This window comes from Camellia sinensis, chromosome 12 (genome assembly GCF_055761805.1).
Source record: "Camellia sinensis isolate YWXY chromosome 12, ASM5576180v1, whole genome shotgun sequence".
Lineage (NCBI taxonomy): Eukaryota > Viridiplantae > Streptophyta > Magnoliopsida > Ericales > Theaceae > Camellia > Camellia sinensis.
In genome coordinates this window covers 151,230,669-151,253,556 of record NC_138972.1, presented here as the reverse complement: position 1 = coordinate 151,253,556, position 22,888 = coordinate 151,230,669, and the positions used below count along the sequence as shown (strand labels likewise).

At 42.0% G+C, this 22,888-nt stretch overlaps 2 protein-coding genes across 2 annotated transcripts; both read right to left on the bottom strand.

Annotated features, from left to right (window-relative positions):
* Window positions 1-10,494: 10,494 nt before the first annotated feature.
* LOC114298948 (protein FAR1-RELATED SEQUENCE 9-like) lies at window positions 10,495-11,847 on the bottom strand. Its single transcript, XM_082897383.1, has 3 exons — window positions 11,746-11,847; window positions 10,867-11,656; window positions 10,495-10,520 (listed from the first exon to the last, which is right to left on the bottom strand). The coding sequence occupies exons 1-3, from the start codon at window positions 11,845-11,847 to the stop codon at window positions 10,495-10,497; spliced, it is 918 nt and encodes a 305-aa protein (XP_082753509.1).
* A 37-nt stretch (window positions 11,848-11,884) lies between these two features.
* On the bottom strand, window positions 11,885-12,922 carry LOC145803979 (protein FAR1-RELATED SEQUENCE 5-like). Its single transcript, XM_082897382.1, has one exon. The coding sequence runs from the start codon at window positions 12,920-12,922 to the stop codon at window positions 11,885-11,887; it is 1,038 nt and encodes a 345-aa protein (XP_082753508.1).
* Between the last annotated feature and the right edge of the window lie 9,966 nt (window positions 12,923-22,888).

Below are 22,888 nucleotides of genomic sequence, written 5' to 3'. Positions count from 1 at the left end.
TAAGGGCTGTGTGTCCAGAATCAGGCAGTGGGTTGCTTGGGTTATTTTGGCTGTTGGCTGTCTAGTTATCTGATTATTACAGTGCAAGTGTTCAATTTCCAGACAACCAATCAATTTCGTTTACATTGAGGTGTAACATGATGAGATGCGATGCAATGCATGAAATGTGTAAATGTAAACACTTTTTCAGATAAAAAGTCCGTCTCATTTCATTATCTTTTCAAACGTACAAGTTTTGGAAACAAAAATCTGCCTGCGGCAGTACAAGGTAATCTATCTACCAAACAAAAAGAAAAGTACAAGGAAAGAAAGAAGAGACAGCAAAAATCTGCATCTGTGTCGATCACTCCAAGGGCCGTCAGTCCGTCCTGGTCCTCTTCCTGGACGAAGGTCCAGGGGCATCATCAGCGTCGTCGTTAGAGCCCGAGCTAGAATCGCCTCCGGTCTCCTCCTCCGATGACCCTGCCTCCGCCTCTGACTCCTCGTCGTCGTCATCGTCCGGGACTGGAGCTCGCGAGCTACTCCCGACGTGAGTACGCCCTCCCCTAGTACGGGGAAATATCCTGCCCTCCTCATCTCTCCCCCGAGCAGGGATAGAAGGTCTAGCTGGAGCACCTCCCGCCATGGGAATCTGAAAAGGAGGCTGAAAAGTTCACAAAAAGTGAAATGCATCAGTGTACTGTAGACAGTTTATCAGTGCAGAATGCAGTATATGAGTACAGGGTAAGAATGCCGTGAGCAGTTTATCAGTACAGAGTTTAGTGCAGAATGCAGTGTTCAGATACTGTGAGATCAGTGTATCAGGTGTTGTGCCGTGCATCAGATTATGCAAAGCAGTGTATGAATGGTTTGAGGCCAGTGTCAGAAGGACATACCGGTATGCTGTAGACGGCTAGGAGGTCAAATGTCCGCTGGAGCATCCCCATCATCGAGGCATTCATCGCCAACGACTAACGGGTGTACTCAGAAGAAGCCTGCAAAGGTATCAGATGCATTAGTATTCTGTGGAATATCAAGTAAACTGAAATGAAATAACTATACAAAAGTGCAGTAGTACATACCGGAGGTAAGTCGGGGACGTCAACGAACTCGTGCCCAGCCGGTGGAGGGGCGAAGGGGATCTGATAGGTCGACCCACCCTGCCCCTGGAAAGTCAGTACAGCGGGCAGGGCAGGCCAGCCAGCTCCTCGTCCTCCCCGCACTCCGCCCCTGCCACGGACCCGCGCCCTCCTCGAAGATCCAGCCTCTGCTCCCGCTCCGGCCCCAGCCGCCGATGCTACAGGCCTGGCCCCCCCTGCTCGACGACCGCTCAAGGGACGCATCAAGTACGTCCGCACGTACTCCTGATAGTCGCCGGTGCCTCGGAAGCCGGCCTCCTCCCAGCCGATGGAGTAATCATCCAGCTGCTCAGGGGTCAGCCCCTCGGTCTCCCTCATCTCTGCAGGAGGGTGAACCGGGACTATCTGCTCAGGTAACCCGCGGGTCTGGCGTAGAAAACGCTCCCCCAGGTACCAAGCCCGACAGACCGGGCCCTCAAGCAAAATCCGGAAACGCGAGGTCTCCTCAGCACCAGGGAACCGACCCCGCATCGCCGACGGCAGCGAAGCCCATGGCCGCCATGTGATCTGAAAGTAACAGACAGTTTGTTATCTACTGTTATTGAAACATGCAGTGGGAAAGCGAAGCTAAACGAACTGAAAGTAAAGCATACCTCTGTGGGGGTGATGGTGTCGAAATATCGGCGGAAGAAGCCGAATGTCTCCCGTGGTCGCCGGGTGCATCTCCCGTCAAAGCGACTCGAGAACGGGACAGCCGGAGGAGGCTCCGCGACTGGCACGGGTGCAAGCCTAGGAAAGTAGGCGTAAACCCACAACTGCAAAACAGATGTCAGTATGACCATCAGATAAAGCAGGATATACAGAATAAAGCAGAAATGGCAGAGCCGTGTGTTGAGCCGTGTATTGTGTGCAGTGCACAGTGTGAGCAGTGTACAGTAAGTGTAAAGCAGAATGTATGTGTGTGCCGTGTGTACAGTATACAGTGAGTGTAAAGCAGACCGCAGTGTGTGCAGTGTACAGAGTACAGAAAGTACGAGACAGGAATGAAAAAAGTGGAGAAGAAATGTACCTCCCAAGCCCGCCAGTAGCCTCCAAGCAGCTGGCCGCTGCCGCGAGAAGCCGAGCTCATATAGCCGTACAGGGTGGCCAGAGCAGCGCCGCCCCAGTCATAGTGCAAGATATCTCGGACGTCCACCAGTGCGCTGAGAAGGTAGAGAGGCACGGTGTTCGCCCGGTCGGCGAAGATAGTAGTCCCGAACAGGAACATGAGGAAGCCACGAGCATACCTCTCCTCGTCCTCCGGGGTCATCTGCACCTCCTCCCCCAATGCGGGCTGGACCCGAAACTGTGTCTCGAACCAGGAGTACCGGACGAAGCCTGGACGAGCTAGTGGTGGGGCCTCCCCCAGTAAATGGACCTGAGCGGCGGTCCACTCATCCATATCGGTATCGAAAGGGATCGGATCCCCCCCTACCCCGATGCCTGTGAGCATCGAGAAGTCATAAGGGGTCATCGTCATGTCCCCTGCAGCAGAAAAATGGAAAGAATCGGTGGTGTCCCACCACCTCTCCGCCAAAGCAGCGAGGAGAGGTCTGCATGTGGAGAGCCTGGAGAGCCCTCGGCAGAAGGTACCGAAGCCCGCTCGGTCCACGATGCGCTGGACCGCATCAGGGAGCTCATCATACCACTCTCGTGCACCAGTATTCCCATACCCGCGAATGGTATGGGAACCCTCCTGCAAACAGAAAACAACAATTGCAAGACAATATTCAACATGCAGTTTTGAAAGGACAGATATGGCATGTATGCAAGTTTGTCAGATTCAGGCAAATACCGGGTGCCGGTGTGCTTACAGTGAAATACGTGTGCTGTGTCATCGTGTTTAGGTGTTTCAGAACAGATGTGGCATGTATGCAAGTTTGTCAGGTTCAGACAAATACTAGGTGCCAGTGTGTATGCAGTGAAATACAGTGGGTGCCGTGTGTTTGGGTGATTCAGGGCTAGTGCAGTGTGTGTGCATGTGTCAGTCTCAAGCAGATATCAGTTGTATGTATGTTTACAGTCAACTACGGTCTACGGCATATCAGATTTCAGCAATTAGAGAATACAGCTAACTATGGCAGTTTTGTATCCTACATTGCAGAAAGTAAAGCAGAAGATGAAGAGTTACCTCGGAAGTGCCGAATGAAAGGTGGGAGGTAGGCTCACGCAGCAGTAGCTCAGGCGCCGCGTACCTCTCAAAGCTCCGGAACTGACGCAGGCCGTCTGGGGGCAGAACGTGGATCGCCGGCCGGTAGGTCGCCGGGTCGAACGGGCGCTCGCTCAGTGGTAAGAGCTCGACCCCGGGATCCATCTCGTGGTCCGGGGGAGTCCCGCCACGTGGAATGTCGTCCGCCATGTAGAGAGTGGTGTGAAAATGGCCCGGAAAAGGAAAACCGGGTCGGAATACGAAGAGTCAACTGAAAAGTCAACTCCCGAGAGGGTCGGAAATGGTCGGGGAGGCCGGAATGTGAAGAGGCACGGAAATGAAGAGGAAAGTGAGGGGAACAAACCCCGAGAAGGCGAGAACGCCGAACGAGGCACCGAAACGAGAATGTGATCGGTGGAAAATGTCCGAAACGCGAAGAGGATCGCGAATCCGACGACGAAACGGGCATAGAACGCGAAGAAACGGGCGAAAAATGAGAGAGAAATACCCTAGAGAGAGAGAGGAAGGGATTTCGGCGGTGGAGAAGTGAGAAAATAGGGCATGAAGCCCTATTTTATAACACCCAAGGTGAAAAGACAAAACTGCCCCGCACCAGCAACTGTTTGCCGGTCGGCAATGTTTTGTGCCGGCCGGCACTTTTTTGTGCCGATGGAATTGTTTTTGTGCCGATGGCCAGCCGGTGGCCTCATCTTTCGGCCGGTTGGGTTCCCACAGCCTTGTTTAGGCCATTTGAGCTGTTTTGGGTCTTTATAGCTCAAGAAAGTGCAAGAAAGTGCATCTTCGACGCTCAACCGGCCTCCGTTTTGACTTCGGGCCGTGTCTCCAGTGCGTGGCACTCGAATTCATGCAAGGTGTATCCTTTTTGTATCCTTTTGAATTCAAAAGCTACCCCATGTGTGTTGCACAAGTTCATCACACTACTTCTGTGCATTACATCGCACTGTCGTGCGCCGCACATTTGCATTGTTATGCACGTGTTACATGCGTTGCAACACGCATCCCTTTGCATTGTCGTGCACATTTCTCATGCATCATCATTGCATTTCCATTCCTTGCATTGTCATGCATTCCGGAATACGTGCGTTGTTGCGCATTCAAGCCCATTTACACTCCGTGTGGCATGCATGTCACACTTGGCATCGCACTGTTTTGTGCATTGTATTGTTCGCGCTGTTCTGCGCATCGCACTGTTTTGTGCATTGTATTATTCGCGCTGTTCTGCGCATTGCACTGTTTTGTGCATTGTATTGTTCGCGCTGTTCTGCGCATGGCACTGTTTTGTGCATTGTATTGTTCGCGCTGTTCTGCGCATCGCACTGTTTTGTGCATTGTATTGTTCACGCTGTTCTGCGCATTGCACTGTTTTGTGCATTTCAAAATTGTTCGCGCTGTTCTGCGCGTTGCACTGTTTTGTGCATTTCAAAATTGTTCGCGCTGTTCTGCGCATTGCACTGTTTTGTGCATTTCAAACCTCGCGCTGTTCTGCGCATTGCACTGTTTTGTGCATTTCAATTTCGCGCTGTTTTGCGCATCTCATTGCATTTTGCATGCATTCCATCGCACTGTCCTGTGCACTCACGTTGCCTAACGCATTGCGCTATTTTGCGCATCATACCGTCGTGCAATACCGCCGGTCTGGCGAGACCTTAAACACGCATGGTCTGGCGAGACCTTAAACACGTACGGTCTAGGAGACCTTAAATCCTTGGAAGGTGTAAGACCTTTAGTGTTCGCATTGTCGTACACTTCGAGAGCCGCGTGTTGTCGCGCATTTCATGCAACATGCATCACTTGCATCATTTGTATTTCAAAAAAAAAAAAACAAAAAAAAACGTGCATAATCATGCATACATTTTGCATTCCGGTCTAGGAGACCTTAAATCCTCTGAAGGTGCAATTCCTTCGGTGTTTGTCGTGCCCGAACGACTTTTCGGTGGTCTGGTAAAGCCACCTGTCTGTGCTTGCGATGAGTTCCTAGAAGACCAACTGGGACGGTGGAAACTAGAGTTCGAACGGCTTATGCCTAGAACGCAAAGGTTCGGGAGTTCCGAGACTAAAGTCTGGTTTAAATACCCAGAGGTTTACCCTCGGCTTGAAATCTGTATGGAACCCCCATAGGTTGAGGCGGCATGTCTACGCCTCAGTTCTGGATACTGAACCAACCTAGTATATCACCCTGTTGGTAAGATAGGGAAAGTTGCAATCATAGTGCATTGTCATGCATTTGCATTGTAGTTTGCATGCATTCATTGCATCACCTTCCGCCTATGGCTTGCGCCTTTCCAGGTTGAGCTTGGTCTGGTATGTGTCCTTACTTTTCATGTTAAAACACAGTTCTGTATGTGTATCGCGCCGATTCCACGTTGATATGTTGGTTGAGGGTTGCGGCACCTTTTCTGTGTTACACATGGCTCGTACGTGTGCATGCCTTTCCTAGGCAAGATTTGGTTTGGCTTGCGTGCCATATCCATTGTATCCATATCCATTCCATTGCATATTTGTAGATATTGCATTGTAGTTTGCATGCATTCATTGCATCACCTTCCGCCTTCGGCTTGCGCCTTTCCAGGTTGAGCTTGGTCCGGTATGTGCCCTTGCTTTTCATGTTAAAACACAGTTCTGTATGTGTATCGCGCCGATTCCACGTTGATATGTTGGTTGATGGTTGCGGCACCTTTTCTGTGTTACACATGGCTTGTATGTATGCATGCCTTTCCTAGGCAAGATTTGGTTTGGCCTGTGTGTCATATTCATCCATTACATTGTAGTGTAATTTTTGCATCCGGCATTAGGATCGTAGTCCTTTCTCCAGCGGGTTGTTTCCCCACTTATGTCGATTCCACCCAATACTTGTTATTGCGTCTGTCTACAATACTCATAGTTCAGTTGACCGTTCTATGGTAGACAGACTTGTTACCTCCATCAATCTATTTGACACAGGTGTGGTTTCGAACCGTTCGTGATTGGATCACGATTCAAATGCTTTGCATGTAGCTTGCATTGTTTCAAATACATTGCATCTTCATTTGCATTGTTTATACATTGTTTTGTATATATTGCATTTCGTTTTGCATCCATTTTGCATTGTCATGCATGTTGCTAACAATATTGCACCTGTTAAGTTTGTTTTCTTTTCAGGCACGATATTGTATGTACGGTTCATTTGCAGCTGGTGCAACCAGACGAGCCGCACAAGTATTGTATCTCCCGAGTGAGACGTATTGAGAATTCCATAATTCTCTTACATCCTTTCTGCATTGTAGTGTAGTTTGGTATGCTAGCTTAAAATTGTCGCATGTTTGCTTCATTACAGCTTTCTTTGCATGATCATAAGTTATGCTCGGCTTCCTGCATTGTCTTGCATTTTGCCCCTGCCTTCGGGCGCATATCTTATTTTGTCTTGCATGTTTGTTTAAGTCTTCGGCCTTGTCAAAAATGGGTCGTCTCTGGGCTTTGACATTCACTCCCGTCATTGTTATGACTTTCGAGTTCTGTCAAAGAGGGGCAATTGTAGACACCCCATTTTTGACCGTCCTTAAGACTTGGACGTCACTGTTTGAACACACGGTGATCTTCCATGTTTGTGTTCGTTTGGAGTTCCCGGAGGCCTCGGCTCGTGCGCCTTGCCTCAGGATCCCCGAACTCGACCGTTTAGTGTCTGGTTTTGCACCAAACACTTGCATCTTGCCCTTGAGAGGCAAGGTGGGGCTTGTAGACCATCCCCACCCATCACCGGCAGTGGCTAGATGCCACCGGCTGGTTTTTGCTGCCACCGGCAATATAGTTTGCCGGCCGGCACTCTTTGTTGCCGGTCAGCACTATTTTGTGCCGGTCGGCACTTTGTTTGGCCAAGATGGCATTTTTTGCCGGCCGATTGCTGTTCATCTGCTTTTGCAGATATTTTTGGACAGCTGTATTGTTTTTGCTCCCCTCCATACACGTGTATGGAGGGATCTCCCTCTTGAAAAGCTTGTCTTGTAAGCTTTACAAGAGGCATATAGAGAGGAACTCTCTCTAAGGAAAAAAAAGAGCTTTTAGACATTTTTGAGGAGAGAAGACAGAGGAGAGCTCTGGTTTTTCCTAGGGTTAGGGTTAGATACACTCACCTATCTCTCTTTTCCTCTCATTTTGTACACTAGGTGTTTTGTGTCTCACTATTGCACACAAACACCTAGTGTTTCACCTTCCTCTTGGAGCTGAGGTTCTAAAGAGTGTGTTTTGAAGTTTTGGTGTTGGATTCAAGCTCAAGGAGGCCATTGGAGCACCATTGTTGAAGAGGACTACAAGGGTGAGAAACTAGTCCTTTTCTTTCCCCATTCTTGCATCGATTTTCTACTAGTCTTAGAGCTGTTTTTGTGATTATTGTATAACATAAAAAAGTTCTATTTTTAAGCCCTCTTTATTGTTTATTAAGAGTGTTTTGTTGTTTGAGGGGTGTTGACCACCCTTAGGCCTCAAAAGGCCTCATTTTGAGCCATTTTGTGCTAGCTCCGGGATTTTGGTGTTGAGGTCTCTTCACCACTGAAATCTTGAGGGATTTCAGTGGTGAAGATGATGCTTTGAAGTCCCAAGAAGGAGAGGGCCACCCCCTCTCCTTGTTGTCCTTGAAAATGGCATATTTTGACCTCTTAAGGAGGCCTATGCTTGAGTGTGTGTTGAGCATGTTTGGTTTGTTTTTCATGCTTATATATCTATAATATAACATGATTTCAAGTTGGTTTTGGAACTTCATGCATGTTTAGCATAGTTGCCATGTAATGCCTTATTTGTGCCTTAACATGTTCTAGGTTGTTAGCCTTTGTTGGAGCATGTTTTAGGCGTGCATTTGTGAAGATTATGTGCTTATTTTGCCATGTTTTAGCTCTGTCCATAATCGTTTGGGTTGATCATTGCATGCATTATATAGCTCCTTTGTATTTAGGCTTGTTGGCCTTGAATATGTGCATGTGTAGCATGCAATCTTTGCATTGTTTTGATGATTTGGAATCATCCTACATGCCATTTCAGTCCCATTCCCATGCTCGTTGGATTGCCTCGCATGTCTCTTGAATGCTTTGAAAGCATGTGTTGCAATGCTCCATGTTTTGGCCATGGTGTACGTCTTTGTATTTGGGCCAGTTAGATGCCATCTAAAGAGTCCTTTAGCCTTGTTTTAACATGCTAAACCTCTGATTTTGGTCCTCCTTTGCATGCCTTGTTTGGTCTTGTTAAGTGTAGTTCAATGCCTCATTGATTTGCTTTGAACACTTAGGCCATTTGGTGCATGCTTGGCTTGATTTGTTGCTTGGTTTGGCACCATGTATTAGCATGATTTTAGAGCTTATAATGCATGCTAATTGCTCTTGTTCATCCCTTTCAAGTGTGCTTGATTGTTGCTTGATTTGTGCCCAAGTGTAGGCCTTCCATCATGTGTATATGTGTACATGTGTTTTGGCTTCTTGTTTTGGTCATTATGGCCACTGTTTTAGGCCTTATTAGAGCTGCCTAATTCATGTATAAGTCCATCTTTCCATTTATTTGCATTGCCATATGCATGCTTGTATGCTTGCATGAGTTAATTGCCATGCCATGTTGCATTCCTAGCTTGTATGCCTAGGTTGCATTGCATTTTGCATGCATGCCTTGTTCCTTGAATTGGTGATAGGAATAGGGCCTAATTTGTTTGATTGGTTTGCATGCATTTGAAATCAAAGTTGCATACTTGGTTCCTTGGGCCATCATGCATGGAAATGCGTGATTGGTGGTCCGAGAACCGAGGCACATGTCCCTTTGAGTCATTACAATGATAAGAGACATGGTTGGTGCATACATGCTTTGAATTGTGCTGCCATGCCTTGTTTTGCCCTCTGTTGCTGTGAGTTGCAGGTTCTGCAGGAATACTCTGCCGACCGGCAGTGTAATGTGCCGACCGGCACTATTTTCTCTGCCGACAGCTTTAACTTTGTACCGATGGCCATACAACACTGCCGGTGGAAATTTCATCTAGCCGGTGATGATCCCCTCTGTCCAAGGATGTAGTCCTGAGGTTTTGACAACCTCCAGAGGAGGAAAGGGAGGAAAACAGAGGCAGCTTGCGCATGGCGGCGCGCTTCTCGAGACGTTTTACTGTTTTCCTAAATTAGTTAATTTGTTAATTAATTAATTTGTAATATTTAATTAGCTTGCGTAGTTAATTAATTTGTAATAATTATTCGGTCCCTCCGAGCGAGGGCAAATCTGTAATAAGTGCGTGTGGGTGGTGTGTATGTCTTCCAACCTCACTTCTTTCTTCCCTTTTACTTACCTGCTTATGATGGTAGATTAGGGCACGTTTAATTTAGCATACCTTATGCTATGCATGCGTGCATCCATACATTCGTATTACATGCATTAGGCTCGGTACATCACGCTAACTGCATCAGTACTTCAATTCCGAACTGAATATGTGATAATTGTGCATTTTCACATGACATGTTTAGGATAGCCGAGCCTATTCTAGCAATGCTTTGTATGCGATGCATTAGGCACTTAACATGGACTTGGATCATGCATGTTTGCTAACAAGTTCTTTGTTTTGGCACGGAGTACTATGTAAGTATTTCCGCTTTAGCATATCGCATGAGTGTGAATGTTACCATGACAGCATGCTTAACATGTGGCTAGATGCTTATGTGTTAAACTGTTTTGAATGCCTGTGGGTGAAGGCCAGATTGTTTGAGTTGGAAAAACTCGTTGAAATCCGTATTTTAGCCTACTTGCGAGTAGCAAATTCCAAAGCATTTTCAAACCAAACGGATATGCAATGTTTATTTCCAAATTAGGCAATCTAGTCTATACTTGTTTGCTGTGCGCATAACATAGTAATTCTAGGCTAATAAATGGAATAAGAACACGTAAAGTTTTCAAAAACGGATATCACGGTTAGTAGAGGCCGGTCTTCGGACCGGGCGAAAGGGGGTGCTCATAGCTGACCTTCCCCGATCGTACCCAAGCTCCCGAGCCGAGACAACTCCGGTGATGACGGACATGTGGCCTTCGGCACCGAGTCAGGGTTTCCTAAATTCTCCCATTTTAAAATATTTAGGTGGCGACTCTGTATCTGGCAAAGCAGTCCATGTTTGGCACTACTTTTTCAAAAATCTGTTTCTCAAAACGATTTGCCAGATTTGGACTCTTTGGTTCAGATTAAGAACCGCGACAACAAAATCGAGTCCGAACTGTAGCACGAGGCCCCCTCCGCGGGCGCTGTTACAGCCTCCAATACCATGGGCCACCTGTGACAATTTATTGCAAAAAGTACATGTTAGAATAATACACTTTGAAAAGTAAATGAAGTCCTCTTTGGAATACACTTTGTAAAAGTACATGAAGGCCTCTTTCGAACACGTACCGGTCCATACATACTATTTTCTGTGCCAACCATATAAGGATAATACGGTGTATATGCAGTAGCGTTAGCTTGAGCGTGAGCTTGAGCCTGAGCTTAAGCTTGAGCTTCAAATCGAAGCAACTTAGCAGCCTGTATGTTTTGAAGAATAATTAAAGATTGAAATTTATGAATTGCTTTTACATACTTGAATAGACTTTGTAAAAAAAAAAAATTTTGAATACACATTTTACCTTTGCTTTTGTTTGTTTTTTTTTCCGTTGCCTTGAACCGATTAACAATTTGATCTACTTTGGCAACCTTCTGTTTCGTAACTGGATGACCTCTTCGCCGAGCAACCAAAGGACTAATCACCTTCCTACAAGTACCTCCTTGTGTAGAACCGATCTGAATCGGATTTTTTGTTGAACATGGTAAATTACTCCCATCACCGGATTCTTCTTTCATGACTCTCTCCTTGATTTCATCCAACCCAAGATCTACAATTCTAGTTTTGCCTTCAGAGTTACCAGCAAGTTGTACAATGACAATCAATTTTTGGTTCATCCTCTCATAGGTACTTGCATTGAAATCATTCCCAAAGTCGGTGTATGTGGTTTTAATGCATGCGTATTCTCTATCCACATCTTTTCTCCATCGGGGCAAAATGTATTTACTTGGCACCTCATTTATGCATCTTCTGACAAGCACAGCGAGTGAATGAGCACACATAATGCCTCTAAACTCAAACAACCGACACGTGCATTGAATTTCACATTCAATTGAATTAAAATAGACAACAAAGTCCACATGCTTCATCTTCTCACAAACTACCATCGCTTCTTGGACATTATATGTACAAATTGATCCCTTCTCTTTCACAATCATCGCCTGACAGTAAACTAATTTCTTCAACTCTCCTTGAACTTCTTTGAATTTCGCATTGGTGTAGGCTTGTTGAAATTGCTTCTCAAAACCATATATAGTTAGGCAATCAAACAATTTGTGTCGAGACTTGAAGTCTGCTTTCTTCTCTTTCTCTACCTAATTTCTCAAGACATTGTCATATTGTTCAACGAATTGCTTCAATGTAGTTTTTGGATTTACATATCCATCAAAAAACACATTCATACTTTCACTTCATTGTGTAGTTGACATGCCAGCCCAAAAAATGTCTTTAACGTAGACAGGTACCCATCGATTCCACTCATCATATAGTACCTCCAACCAGTCATTATCATAAAGATTGAATGTTGCAAGCATCTCTTCCCATTAGCTCTCAAATTCAGCTCTTGTCAAACAGTCATAAACTGCATTTTGCATAGCCAACTTTATGGCTTTATACTGAGCATATCCTTTCAACTTCTCCGGAATTTTCTTCATGATATGCCATAAACACCACAGATGTCGAACTTGTGGAAACACAATTTCTATAGCATTTTGCATAGCTCTACACTGATCAGTTATGATAGCTTTTGGCGGATGATTTGACATGCAACTTAACCATGACTTGAATAGCCAAACAAATGTGTTAGTGTTTTCACTAGACAACAATCCACAACCAAGCAAAATGGACTGTCCACGGTGATTAACTCCGACAAATGGAGCAAATGGCATGTCATATTTGTTCGTCAAATAAGTTGTGTCAAATGAAACGACATCTCCAAATGCTTCATAAGTCGCCCGACTCCTTGCATCAGCCCAAAACAAGTTTCTAATGCAAAACTCCTCATCAACATCAATCACATAAAAGAATCTCTCACTATGTGCTTGCATCCTCATAAAATAACTTTGAAGTGATTTGGCATCACCTTCCCCAAGCCTCAACCTTCTAGCTCTCTCAATGTAATTTCTTGCTTCTCGCTCGTCAAATGTCAATGACTCGTATCCCCCCATTTCAACAACCATTGAATGAAAGTTCCTAGACACCCCAATCGCTGCTTGATCATTAATTTCTAATCTTCTCTTCACAGGAGTAAGAATTTTCTTATTCATTGCAAAATGACGTGAGTCGGTGGAAGTCAAATCATGATTATGCTCAAGGTTAACTGTGGTTAGTTTATATCTCCCATCCTTTTGTACACTACCTCGTACCCTTGCTGTGCAACCAATTTTTGTGGACAAACATGGCTTCAGAGGGTTGACTTCTAATTTCTTTTTTCTCTGCCCCGCTCGAGAACATTCAATTGCAAAGTTTAGCAATTGCCCATCATCTCCAAAATGTTGTGCTCTATGAGCTATAGAAAATCCAACATGCTTAGAATATTTGCCATAAAATGTGTACACCTCTTCCCTTGAGCTAAAACGCATACCCTTTTTAGGTTCTTCAACGTCTTCGCCCTCCTTTATTAAAGGATTCTCACCAACATTTGAATCAACCTACATTCTTCCACTTTGCGTACTGAAATAGCAATTAAACAAATATCAGTTCCCTAACAATGCCCAAACAAAAATACTGTTTACAGATTATGGAACTAAACTTCATATTTCAGATTTTATATAAACTCCATTCATAATGATCACTGTGAACCAAAATTCATATTTCACGTTACTTATATATATGTATGGAACTAAACTTCACAAAATGACAAATTACTCATACTTTCACGTTACAGATTATAGATTACAAAATGATAGATTACAAATTATATAACACTGCCCAAATAGCTACAAATTACTCATATTTCAAATTACAGATTATATAACACTACCCAAATTTCATATTTCAGACTTCATATTTCATATTTCAAATTTCATAGGTCCAAAATGACAAATTGATTAGTCATAAAATAATTAGCATATACCTCTTTCAGAATTAGCATATAATTGACAAATTGATTATATAACACTGCCCAAATTGATTTTAGAATTAGCATGTAATTGGAAGAGAACTCAAGCTGGATTAGTCATATGAAATTGATTTTTTACCTCATAAACCACCGATCCAGATTACATGCGAGACAGAGACACAACAGAAGAGGGAGACGGACAGAGCACAACCAGATTGATGGACAGATGACAACAGATTGATGAGAGCGACGAAGATTGAGGATAAATGAGAGCGAGCTATGGAGATATTACCATTCAAAAGTGTAATCTGATATTGCTCAAAACTTTTGCTCAAAACCATGGGCCACCTGTGACGACCTCTGTAATCTGAGGATAGATGAGAGCGAGTAATCTAATATTGCTCAAAACTATGGCCGTTGTCCAAAATACACTTTTGCAGAAATTCCCGACGAGCTATGGCGGAGAAGGAGGATGGCGGAGAGATGTGAGGATAGGCGAGGGAAGACGAGGATAGACGAGGATGGTGGCGAGAGGTGAGGATAGACGAGCTACAGGTTTGGTTCCCGCTTTTTCCATATCTTTTTTTCTTTTTCTTTTTCTTTTTTCCAGTTGTGTTTACACATCAGCTGCCACCTCATCACCATGTCACTGGGGATCGGAAGTCGCTGGGGGTCTGTAGCGGGATTGTTTATTTTATTTTATTTTATGTCGAGCGGGAGCCTCGTAAAGCCCAAGAAAGCCATTGGGCCCATTTGAACATTCCTTGGAGCAACAAACGGATTAAAAAACAAAACTCCTCTACAGACAGTAGTCGTCAGACTAATGTTACAGATGTCAAAATTTTTATTATAATTTTTATCAAATATTTTATATAAATATGAAATTTACTCCATATAATTTTATGTGAATTCCATATCATATTTAATAAAAATTTTGATAGAATTTTTAGGTATTTTTGATAGTCATCCTCCTCTCCTCTCTACACATATGGAGGCACATCACCAGATTCACAGCACAGAGTTTTTTTGAGTGAGTAGAAATATCTCGAAGAAGAAGAAGAGTTTTATCCAACAACATGAATGATCATGGCGAACCCCTTACCATTCTCACGCAGAGAGACATTTGTTAACGAACAATATCTAATCTAATCTAATCTAATCATTCATGTTGTAATGATCAACTGATTCTAGCATCTTCTTTTTTTTTATGATCAAGAATGCTATAAAGAGTTTAAAATTTGTAAACTAGAAAACTTCCTAAATAGTATATCCATAATACAAAGAGAAAAGATGGAGGTGGAGGCAGGCAGCTATATAATATAATTATTGATGATACAGCGTGTTCTAGATGGAACGGGTCGGATTGATCCACGCTTCCCAAACCGGTGCCCAAAGTACCAAGCCCACAGAGAGACCTGCACAAGAGTTCAACGGGGAACGGGGAGTCCCCCAACGAACCCTTCGACGAGCAAATTAGAAAAAGAGATGGAATGTAGAGATAGATTAGTGATAGAAAAGCTTAAGCCTTTCCTTTTCTTCGATGCCTGCTTATATCCTCTGCTAATCATTTCGTTGTCCCTTCCGACCTGTCGCCTTGGCCGAAAGTCTATGCTCTAGCTTACCTTGTTCATGGTGAGGCTGTTCTGTCCCGACGGGGAAGGGTTATCGCAATAAATGCTGCAGGAAAACTCATTAATGGCTGATGTGTGGTGCAATAACTTTGCAGGATCTTTGTCAGCTGATGTGGGTTGTTCTCTACTTTCCAAGTGTTTAGATGTCATTAGTGTTTGGTGCAACGCTGGGTTTCACGAGTGTTGGGCTTTAGTATTTGAATCATGGATTGGACCTTAGGTGGTGAGTCATATCCTTTATGGATTTACCCATGTCAATTATAATATATTGCTTTCTCAAACCCAGAAGAAAGAAAGAAAGACAGTAAAGAAAGAAAGAAAGAGATACCGACGGAGGAGAAGAGGGATTAATTTCTGTTTTGTTTGGTTCGTTGATTTTAAATGGCATCTTTACGAAACTATTTCTCGTGCGGACGTGGCTGCTTGTCCGCCGCTGGATTGCCTCTATTTTACAGTGGAGGAACGGTTGAGATTTAAAGTTCCCCATAGGATCTGAAAAGGGAAAAAAATTGGATAGAGACTATGGCCTGGGCTGGGCCACCATATATCTATAAGTTCTCTTGTCTTGTGGATGATAGGAACATGTGTTGTGTTGTCACGTCTGAAAGGTAGTAGTGATGATGATCGTCATCAATCAAATCCCATGCCACCTCTCAACCACTCCCACTTGCTTTCCCATCATCTTTTGTTGCTCCACTCTCCCTTCACAAAAATTATATACAAATTTTTTCACACAAGTCATAAGAAAAATTATCACCCGTCCGTCCACTCAGTAACGGAGTCAGAAATTTAAGTTAGAGAAGCACTTATTAATTATAATTTTTTATTTAAAAAAAATTCATAAGCACCATTAAAATAATAATCATTTTATGAGATAAATTTAAACATAAAATATTACATATTCATTATTTATAAGAATAAATCAAAATTCTATAATAGTGTGGAATAGCTCAGTGTGACATGATGATGTAAGTTTGCAATTTTACCACAAAAAATTATGGATCAAAATTCTTAATTTTAAAAAATAAAAACACATCATTTATTGCACAAATTATTATAGAATCTATTTAATTTTTATTTGACAGACAAATACTAAAGAGATGACATTGCTTATAAATGATGTGTTTTGAATGAAAATTATTAAACAGTCTTAGAGTTCCATATGACGTTACCAACGTGATGCACAAAGCATAGAAAATCACAAATCATACTAAGTAGTATGTCAACTACTTGAAAATAATGAGTTCATTATATCTAATCTATAATATTTTTTACTACACTATTGATTTAAACTACTACACAAATAATACCACATAGTGTTTTCAAAGTATCAAATAACTACTTGTTCTGAACAATATAATAAATCATTAGGCAAAGAACATGTTAAGAAAAAAAATACATTTTATTCATGACAATAACAAAAAAAAAAAAATACAAAACTGAGGGGGGGACGTGACCCCCTCGGCCTATGCTGCCTCCGCCCTTGTGTCCACTCATATTCTGAGTCATATATGTTATTACAATTTTATTAGTTATATATCCGTTACTTTTTTTTTCTGTATATTACAAAAAGTAATCACTATTATCATGTGGATACATAATTTAATTAGAATTCTTGAAATACAGAATCATTCAGCTTGTTTGGTTCTAGTTTTCAAAAAAATTTACTTTTTTATTTTTCGTATTTTGATGTTTTCAATGAATTTTTTTAATATTTTAAGCATTTTGTTTTAATTGTTAGACACACCTAACATAAATACACTTAAAAATTATAATATTTATGAAAAAAATCTTTAAAAAATACACTAAATACCAAAAAATATTTAAAAAAAAATACAAAAATTCAATACATTTTCATATTTTTGTATATTTATTAATTTTTTAAAATATTTTTTCACAAGTATTTTACTATTTTAGATACATCTAAGTAAGGTGCATCTAAAAAAGTAAAAAAAAAATTACTTAAAATTTTAAAAATATTCACTAAAAACAAAAAAAACACGAAAAACAAAAAACTCAGTTTTTAGAAAACTGAAACCAAACACACTGATTCCTCCTTCAATAGTGTTAAAAAAAAATTACAATCTTCAATATTTGTATTAATTCATTTAAAAATTTTCAAATTATTGATATGACATTTAATTTTTAGATAATGGTAATTTTTTTCAGTTATGTGGTAAGAATTGCTTCAACACAATTCCCAGTTAAGTTTCTTCATATACATTGGAATGACTAAACAAGGAGGATGGAGGTCGTCTGGCGCCCAACAAGAAGGATAGAGGTCACAAGGCACCCAACAAGGAGAATGGATACCTGTGGTGAGGCAAAGTGGAAGACAATGAACATAGAAACAGAAAGGCAGCACAGATATCTTCACTGTGTTCGTGGTCAACTTACCAAATTCAGTGAATTCAAAGGGTCTCTCCAATCTTTTTACAAAGTTTTGGGTGTAAAGGATGTTTTTATTCCACATAAGCGAAGAAGGGCTACGAATACAAGATTCGGATTTGTGAGGTTTGATTGCATTGTGGCTAGCAGTTCAAAAGGCAAACGGTCTTTGGGTGGATGATAAAGCTTTAGAGGTAGAGTTTGCAAATTTTGGCAAGGAAAAAGTAAATGATAAAGTTGTAAGAGGTCCAGTATGTACCCAAACTAAGAATCAAAAGGTCCAAGGTGGGATAGGAAGAAGTGAAGTAACACCCTTCACAGATCAGAGATCATATGCAGAGGTTATAACAGGCAAGAAGAGTGTTGATGGTGGAAACATTACTTTAAAGGCAGAGGAATTTGGAAATAGGTGACTGTATGAAAGTATAGCTGTGTGTCTGAAGGCTAAATATGCTAATATTAGCTTGAAAAAGGAGCTTGAATCAGTTGGTATTGAGGATATTCTGGTAAGAAAAAGTAGAGGACGAGATGTAGTTATAACATTCAAATCAAAGGAAGATATGGAACTAAAACTAAAGCCAATAAAGGAGTTAATATTGGACTGGTGTGATCATATTTATGAAGGGAAACCAGGATTAGTGCTGGAGCAAGAGAGAAATGTCTGGATTAGTTGCTATGGCATTCCACTAAATCTATGGAACAGTACTAACCTACAAAGGATTGGTGGATTGTGGGGACAAGTTATACACTTCGATAGTGATATAAACTAGCCAGAGGCATTTCTGTGTGCTAAGAAGAAGATCTCAACCAGCTTTATGGAGCCAATTAATAAGGTTGTTTATCTGAAAAGCAGAAGTGCACTGCATCCAGTGAGAGTATGTGAGGAGCAACTGGTAATGGTGAAAATAGTGAAAAGGAAGTGTGGGTGTAATAAGCCTCAAGTTATGGAAGAGAACAATGAAGAGGAAGATGATGATGTCATGGATGGAGGTAGCAGTGAAGAGGAAGGTGATGATGACATGGAGGATGAGTTAGCCCATGAACTGGAACATATGTCTAATGTGGCACAAGATCATGAGCCAGGTGGGTAGAGTAGGAGTGAGAAGATAGAGAAGGAGGTGAGATGGAAGAGTGAGACTGAAATTGCAGAGTCAAGAAGTGGCGTGGGAAAAGTGGCCAATACAAAGGGTTGTAACACAATGATGGAGGCGAGAAACCAAATAAACGGCTCTATAGATAAAGTGGGTGGGTGTCAGAGAATTGCTGGCCAACTACTCATGCCTGGTTATATTAGAAGTTTGAGTGGGTCAAGTCTGTTTAGACCTGGAGTGAATATTGAAGTGGTATTGGGCCACAATCAATTATCAGGTCAAGTACATGGGCTATAACATGTTCAAAATGGGCCTACAGTACAAGTTACTAACACAACTGTAAGGAATGGGGCAGTAGGGCTTGGTATTAGAAATTCAAGCATGTCTGAAGCCCATGATAAAGAGCCCAGCACTAGATCAGTAAGCAATACAAAAGGAAATTTGAAGATTAATAGCAGAAGGAAATACAACCATTAATGGACAAAGAAGGGATATTGCGATTAAGTTAGGGGGTTATGTGTAGACCGCCCGAGAACTCCCGGCTCCGTGCGTAAGGGCACGAATTGTGGTTCTAGCTACTGCAGTTCGGACTCCTGTCACGGTTCTGAATCTAATCTCACAAAGTGCAATGTAAGACTGACAAATCACCAAAGAGTCCAAGTCCGGCAAATCATTTTGGAAAATTGATTTTAATAAAGAAGTGCCAAACATGGACTTTTTTGCCAGATACAGAGTCGCCACCTAAATGTTTTATTTTGAGAAATTTAGGAAACCCTGACTCGTGCCTAAGGCCACGTGTCCGTCATCACCAAAGTTGCCTCGGCTCAGGAACTTGGGTACGAGAAGGGAAGATCATGCAATGAGCACTCCCGTTCGCCCGATCAAAGATCAGCCTTTACTAACATGATATGTTGTTTTTGAAAACACATGTGTTCTTATCCTGGTTATTAACCTAGAATTACTATGTGATGCGCACAACATACAAATATAGACTAGATCGCCTAAGTTGGAACAAAACATTTCATGTTCATTTGTTTGAAAACGATTTAGAGGTGCTACTCGCAAGTAGGCTAAGTCGTGGATTTGCCACTCTCAAATGGGCTTAAAACTCACATTTCGATGAATTGTTCCAATTCAAGTAATCCAACCTTCACCCACAGGCATTCAAGCAGTTAATCACTTAAGCAATTAGCCTCATGGCAAGCATGCTAACATGGCAGCATACACATCTCATGCAGTATGCTAAAGTATAAACACTCACAGTGTACTCCGAGTCAAAACAGAGAACTAGTTAGAAATCATGCAAGATCCTAGTTCAGGTTAGGATGGCTAATGCAACACATGTAACTAAGATAGGCTCGGCTTATTCTAAAATGTCATGTGAATGCAACTTGATAACATGCTGTTGAACACGTATTCAAGTAAATGTATTGAAATACAATGCAGTTAGTATGATGCGCCGAGCCCGGTGCATGCAAAACAGATGAATGGATGCACGCATGCGAAGCATAAGGATGCTAATTGAAATGTGCCCTAAAACTAACCATCGAAAGCAGGTAAGTAAAAGGGAGAAAGAAATGGGTGTTGGAAGACATGCATCACACACACGCATGCTTATTACAACAGTTTTGCCCTCTCGACGGAGGGTCTGAATAATAAGCTAACTAGCTAATCTAAGCTAATTAAACTAATTATTACAAGCCAACTAATTAACTAATCCTAGTTAACTAATTATTACAAGACAAGCTAATTAACTAACAAGTTAACTAACTAGTTATTACAAGACAAATTGAATAGCTAAGCGCATTAACTGATTTAAGTACAAAACCAAATAGCTAGCTAAGCTAAGAAGCTAAGTAAAGCAGTAAAGAGATGTCCTTGGAGGGAGAAGAGTGTATGCATGCTCGGTCGCCTCGTTCGGAAATCCATTGCGATGCCCCAACTTGCCTCTATTTTCAATTGTTCTCAGAACACTGTACAAAGCACCAGATAGCTTTTGCTCCACCATGGGAATCTCCAGGAGCATGGCCGATCACTTAGTGATGTTGGAATCGCAGGAAATTTGGCGGGTAAGTAGAAAACGTGATTTTAGGAAAGATCCATGATAATGTAGCATGCATGGCCATGCGATTCTTAGATCAAATGGACAGACAATGCGAAAGCCAAAAACGGGTCGGGCTCATAATCGTGTGAAATTTGGCAAGTTAGTAGAAAATGTGATTTAGGTAAAGATCCATGATGATGTAGCATGCACGACCATAAGATTCTTGGATCAAATGGACAGGCAATGCAAAAGCCAAAAATGGGCTCGGCTCGAAATCGCATGAAATTTAGCTGGCCAGTGGAAAACTTTATTTTAAGAAGGATTTGTGATGATGTTGCATGGGTCGGGCTCAGAATCGCGTGAAATTTGGCAAGTCAATAGAAAATGTGATTCTAGGAAAGATCCATGTTGATGTAGCATGCATGACCATATGATTCTTGGATCAAATGGATAGATAATGCAAAAGCCAAAAATGAGCCAACTCGAAATCGCGTGAATTTTGGCGGGTCATGTCACGACCCGAACCCGCCCCTAAAAGTTTAGGTCATGACCGGCCAATACTTGGCCTCAAAACAAAAGTCTGACAAAATATTTGTACAAAAATGGGGCCTAAAGCAGAAGCTAATGATAACAACACATCCACTGAGTAGTGCGTAAATGCCAGGATTCAAAACATATGACATCATGTATAGATATATACGTCATATACAGTCCACAATTTACTAGTTCAGTTATGTACAAAAGTTAATAATTTGAAAGTTATACATATTAAACAAATAATCAACCAAACCGATGACCCAACAATGTGTGATATCAGAGAAATTCCACAAAAGGCAAAAGGCTTCCACTTGGGGAGGCTCGATATAACAGGGTCAAGAAGGCTCCTCGATATAAAAACAAAGTGAGCAAGGCTCAATGAATAATAATAATGTAAAGCGAATCGAGTAGTTAGGCATGTGTCTTGGAGAATGTTTATTTAACATTTACGGTCTCCTTCGTCATACTACAAAACGGCCACGGGCCCAACATAATACAAAACGGCCTCGGGCCTAACCTTATCTTATCGTGTCACTGTATCTTATCATGGGGCAGACAGAACATCGACATGTCTTCGCCTCTCCTTAGGCCCAATGCATGTATGTATGGACCCAAGAGGTGACTCGTACGGACCCTAGAGGTAACTCCCATTGTAGCACTTAGTTTCGTACAACACTTTGTTCCATACCCAAAACTCATGAGTCTTAAAGACCGAACGGTTCATATCACGTCATAGTATAAACGGAACGGCCTTATGCCCACCATATCATATTATAAACATCTCACATTTCATATCTATATTCCATATTACAGATCTTGCAACCCATTCATTCACATATAACGTAATTTCCAGGTCATCACAATAGTTATGTATCCAAATAAATATAAATGAACATATATGTACAATGCTACACTCACCAGTAGGAATACATGGATTACAACACCATTTATTCCACATATGTCGTTCACCATCATAATGTATAAACCATAATCTTGAACATGCTAAGTACAGCCAAGGTGCGTAATTCATAAACAAAAAATATAAGAATAAATGTATACATATATCGTTACACTATTATTACTCACAGTGATACGGTTGAACGATGGTCCCCTCCTGCACGTGCCCTATACAGAACACACAACTCGTAAGTACATCACTTTTCTTTAGTTTTCTCCTTTTTCTTCTATGTCCGATTCGCTAAATCCCATGCAATTAAACGCATTACAGAAACATCAAATAGGCATATTAACACGTTCAGAGGGTTGAAAAGAGCAAAAGAAAGTAACAGGATTTTCCATCTTTGGCCGCAAGTGCGGAAAGGTGGGTCGCACGTGCGGCTCCGCACGTGCATTTATTTCAGAATGCAATCTTGGTCCCTCCTGTTTTCTGAACGTGCGACTGTGATCCCCGCACATGAGGCTGTGCCTTCTACACGTGCAGCCATGGGCCCCGTACGTGCGGTCGCATGCTTCGCATGCTCTGTTTTCAGCAGTCCGAAATTCATCAAAAACTTAGCTTTCCAAGGTACCTCACTACAACATTTCTTAGTTTAGTGACATTTGAAAGTGCCGCAAAACTATTCTTCTAATAACATTTTTTGGTCTTGTGGCATTTTGAACAAGTGCCACGGTAGATACTTGCAGGTGCCACTGCACCATCATGGCTAAAAACTTTCAATGACATTTTAATGTCATGGTAGATATTATTTGTGGCACTGTCAAGCGCCATTAAAAAAAAAGTTAGTGACACTTATAAGTGTCATTACACCATCAAGACTAAAACCTTTCAGTGACAC

Excerpts from the sequence above, each read along its gene's own strand:
- LOC114298948 (XM_082897383.1), bottom strand. The coding sequence starts at position 11,847 with ATGACTGGTTGGAGGTACTATATGATGAGTGGAATCGATGGGTACCTG. Across the intron at positions 11,657-11,745 it reads AACTACACAATGAAGTGAAA|GTAGAGAAAGAGAAGAAAGC; the intron begins GTATGAATGTGT and ends TTGAGAAATTAG. Across the intron at positions 10,521-10,866 it reads AAAAACAAACAAAAGCAAAG|GTGGCCCATGGTATTGGAGG; the intron begins GTAAAATGTGTA and ends AAATTGTCACAG.
- LOC145803979 (XM_082897382.1), bottom strand. The coding sequence starts at position 12,922 with ATGCGTTTTAGCTCAAGGGAAGAGGTGTACACATTTTATGGCAAATAT.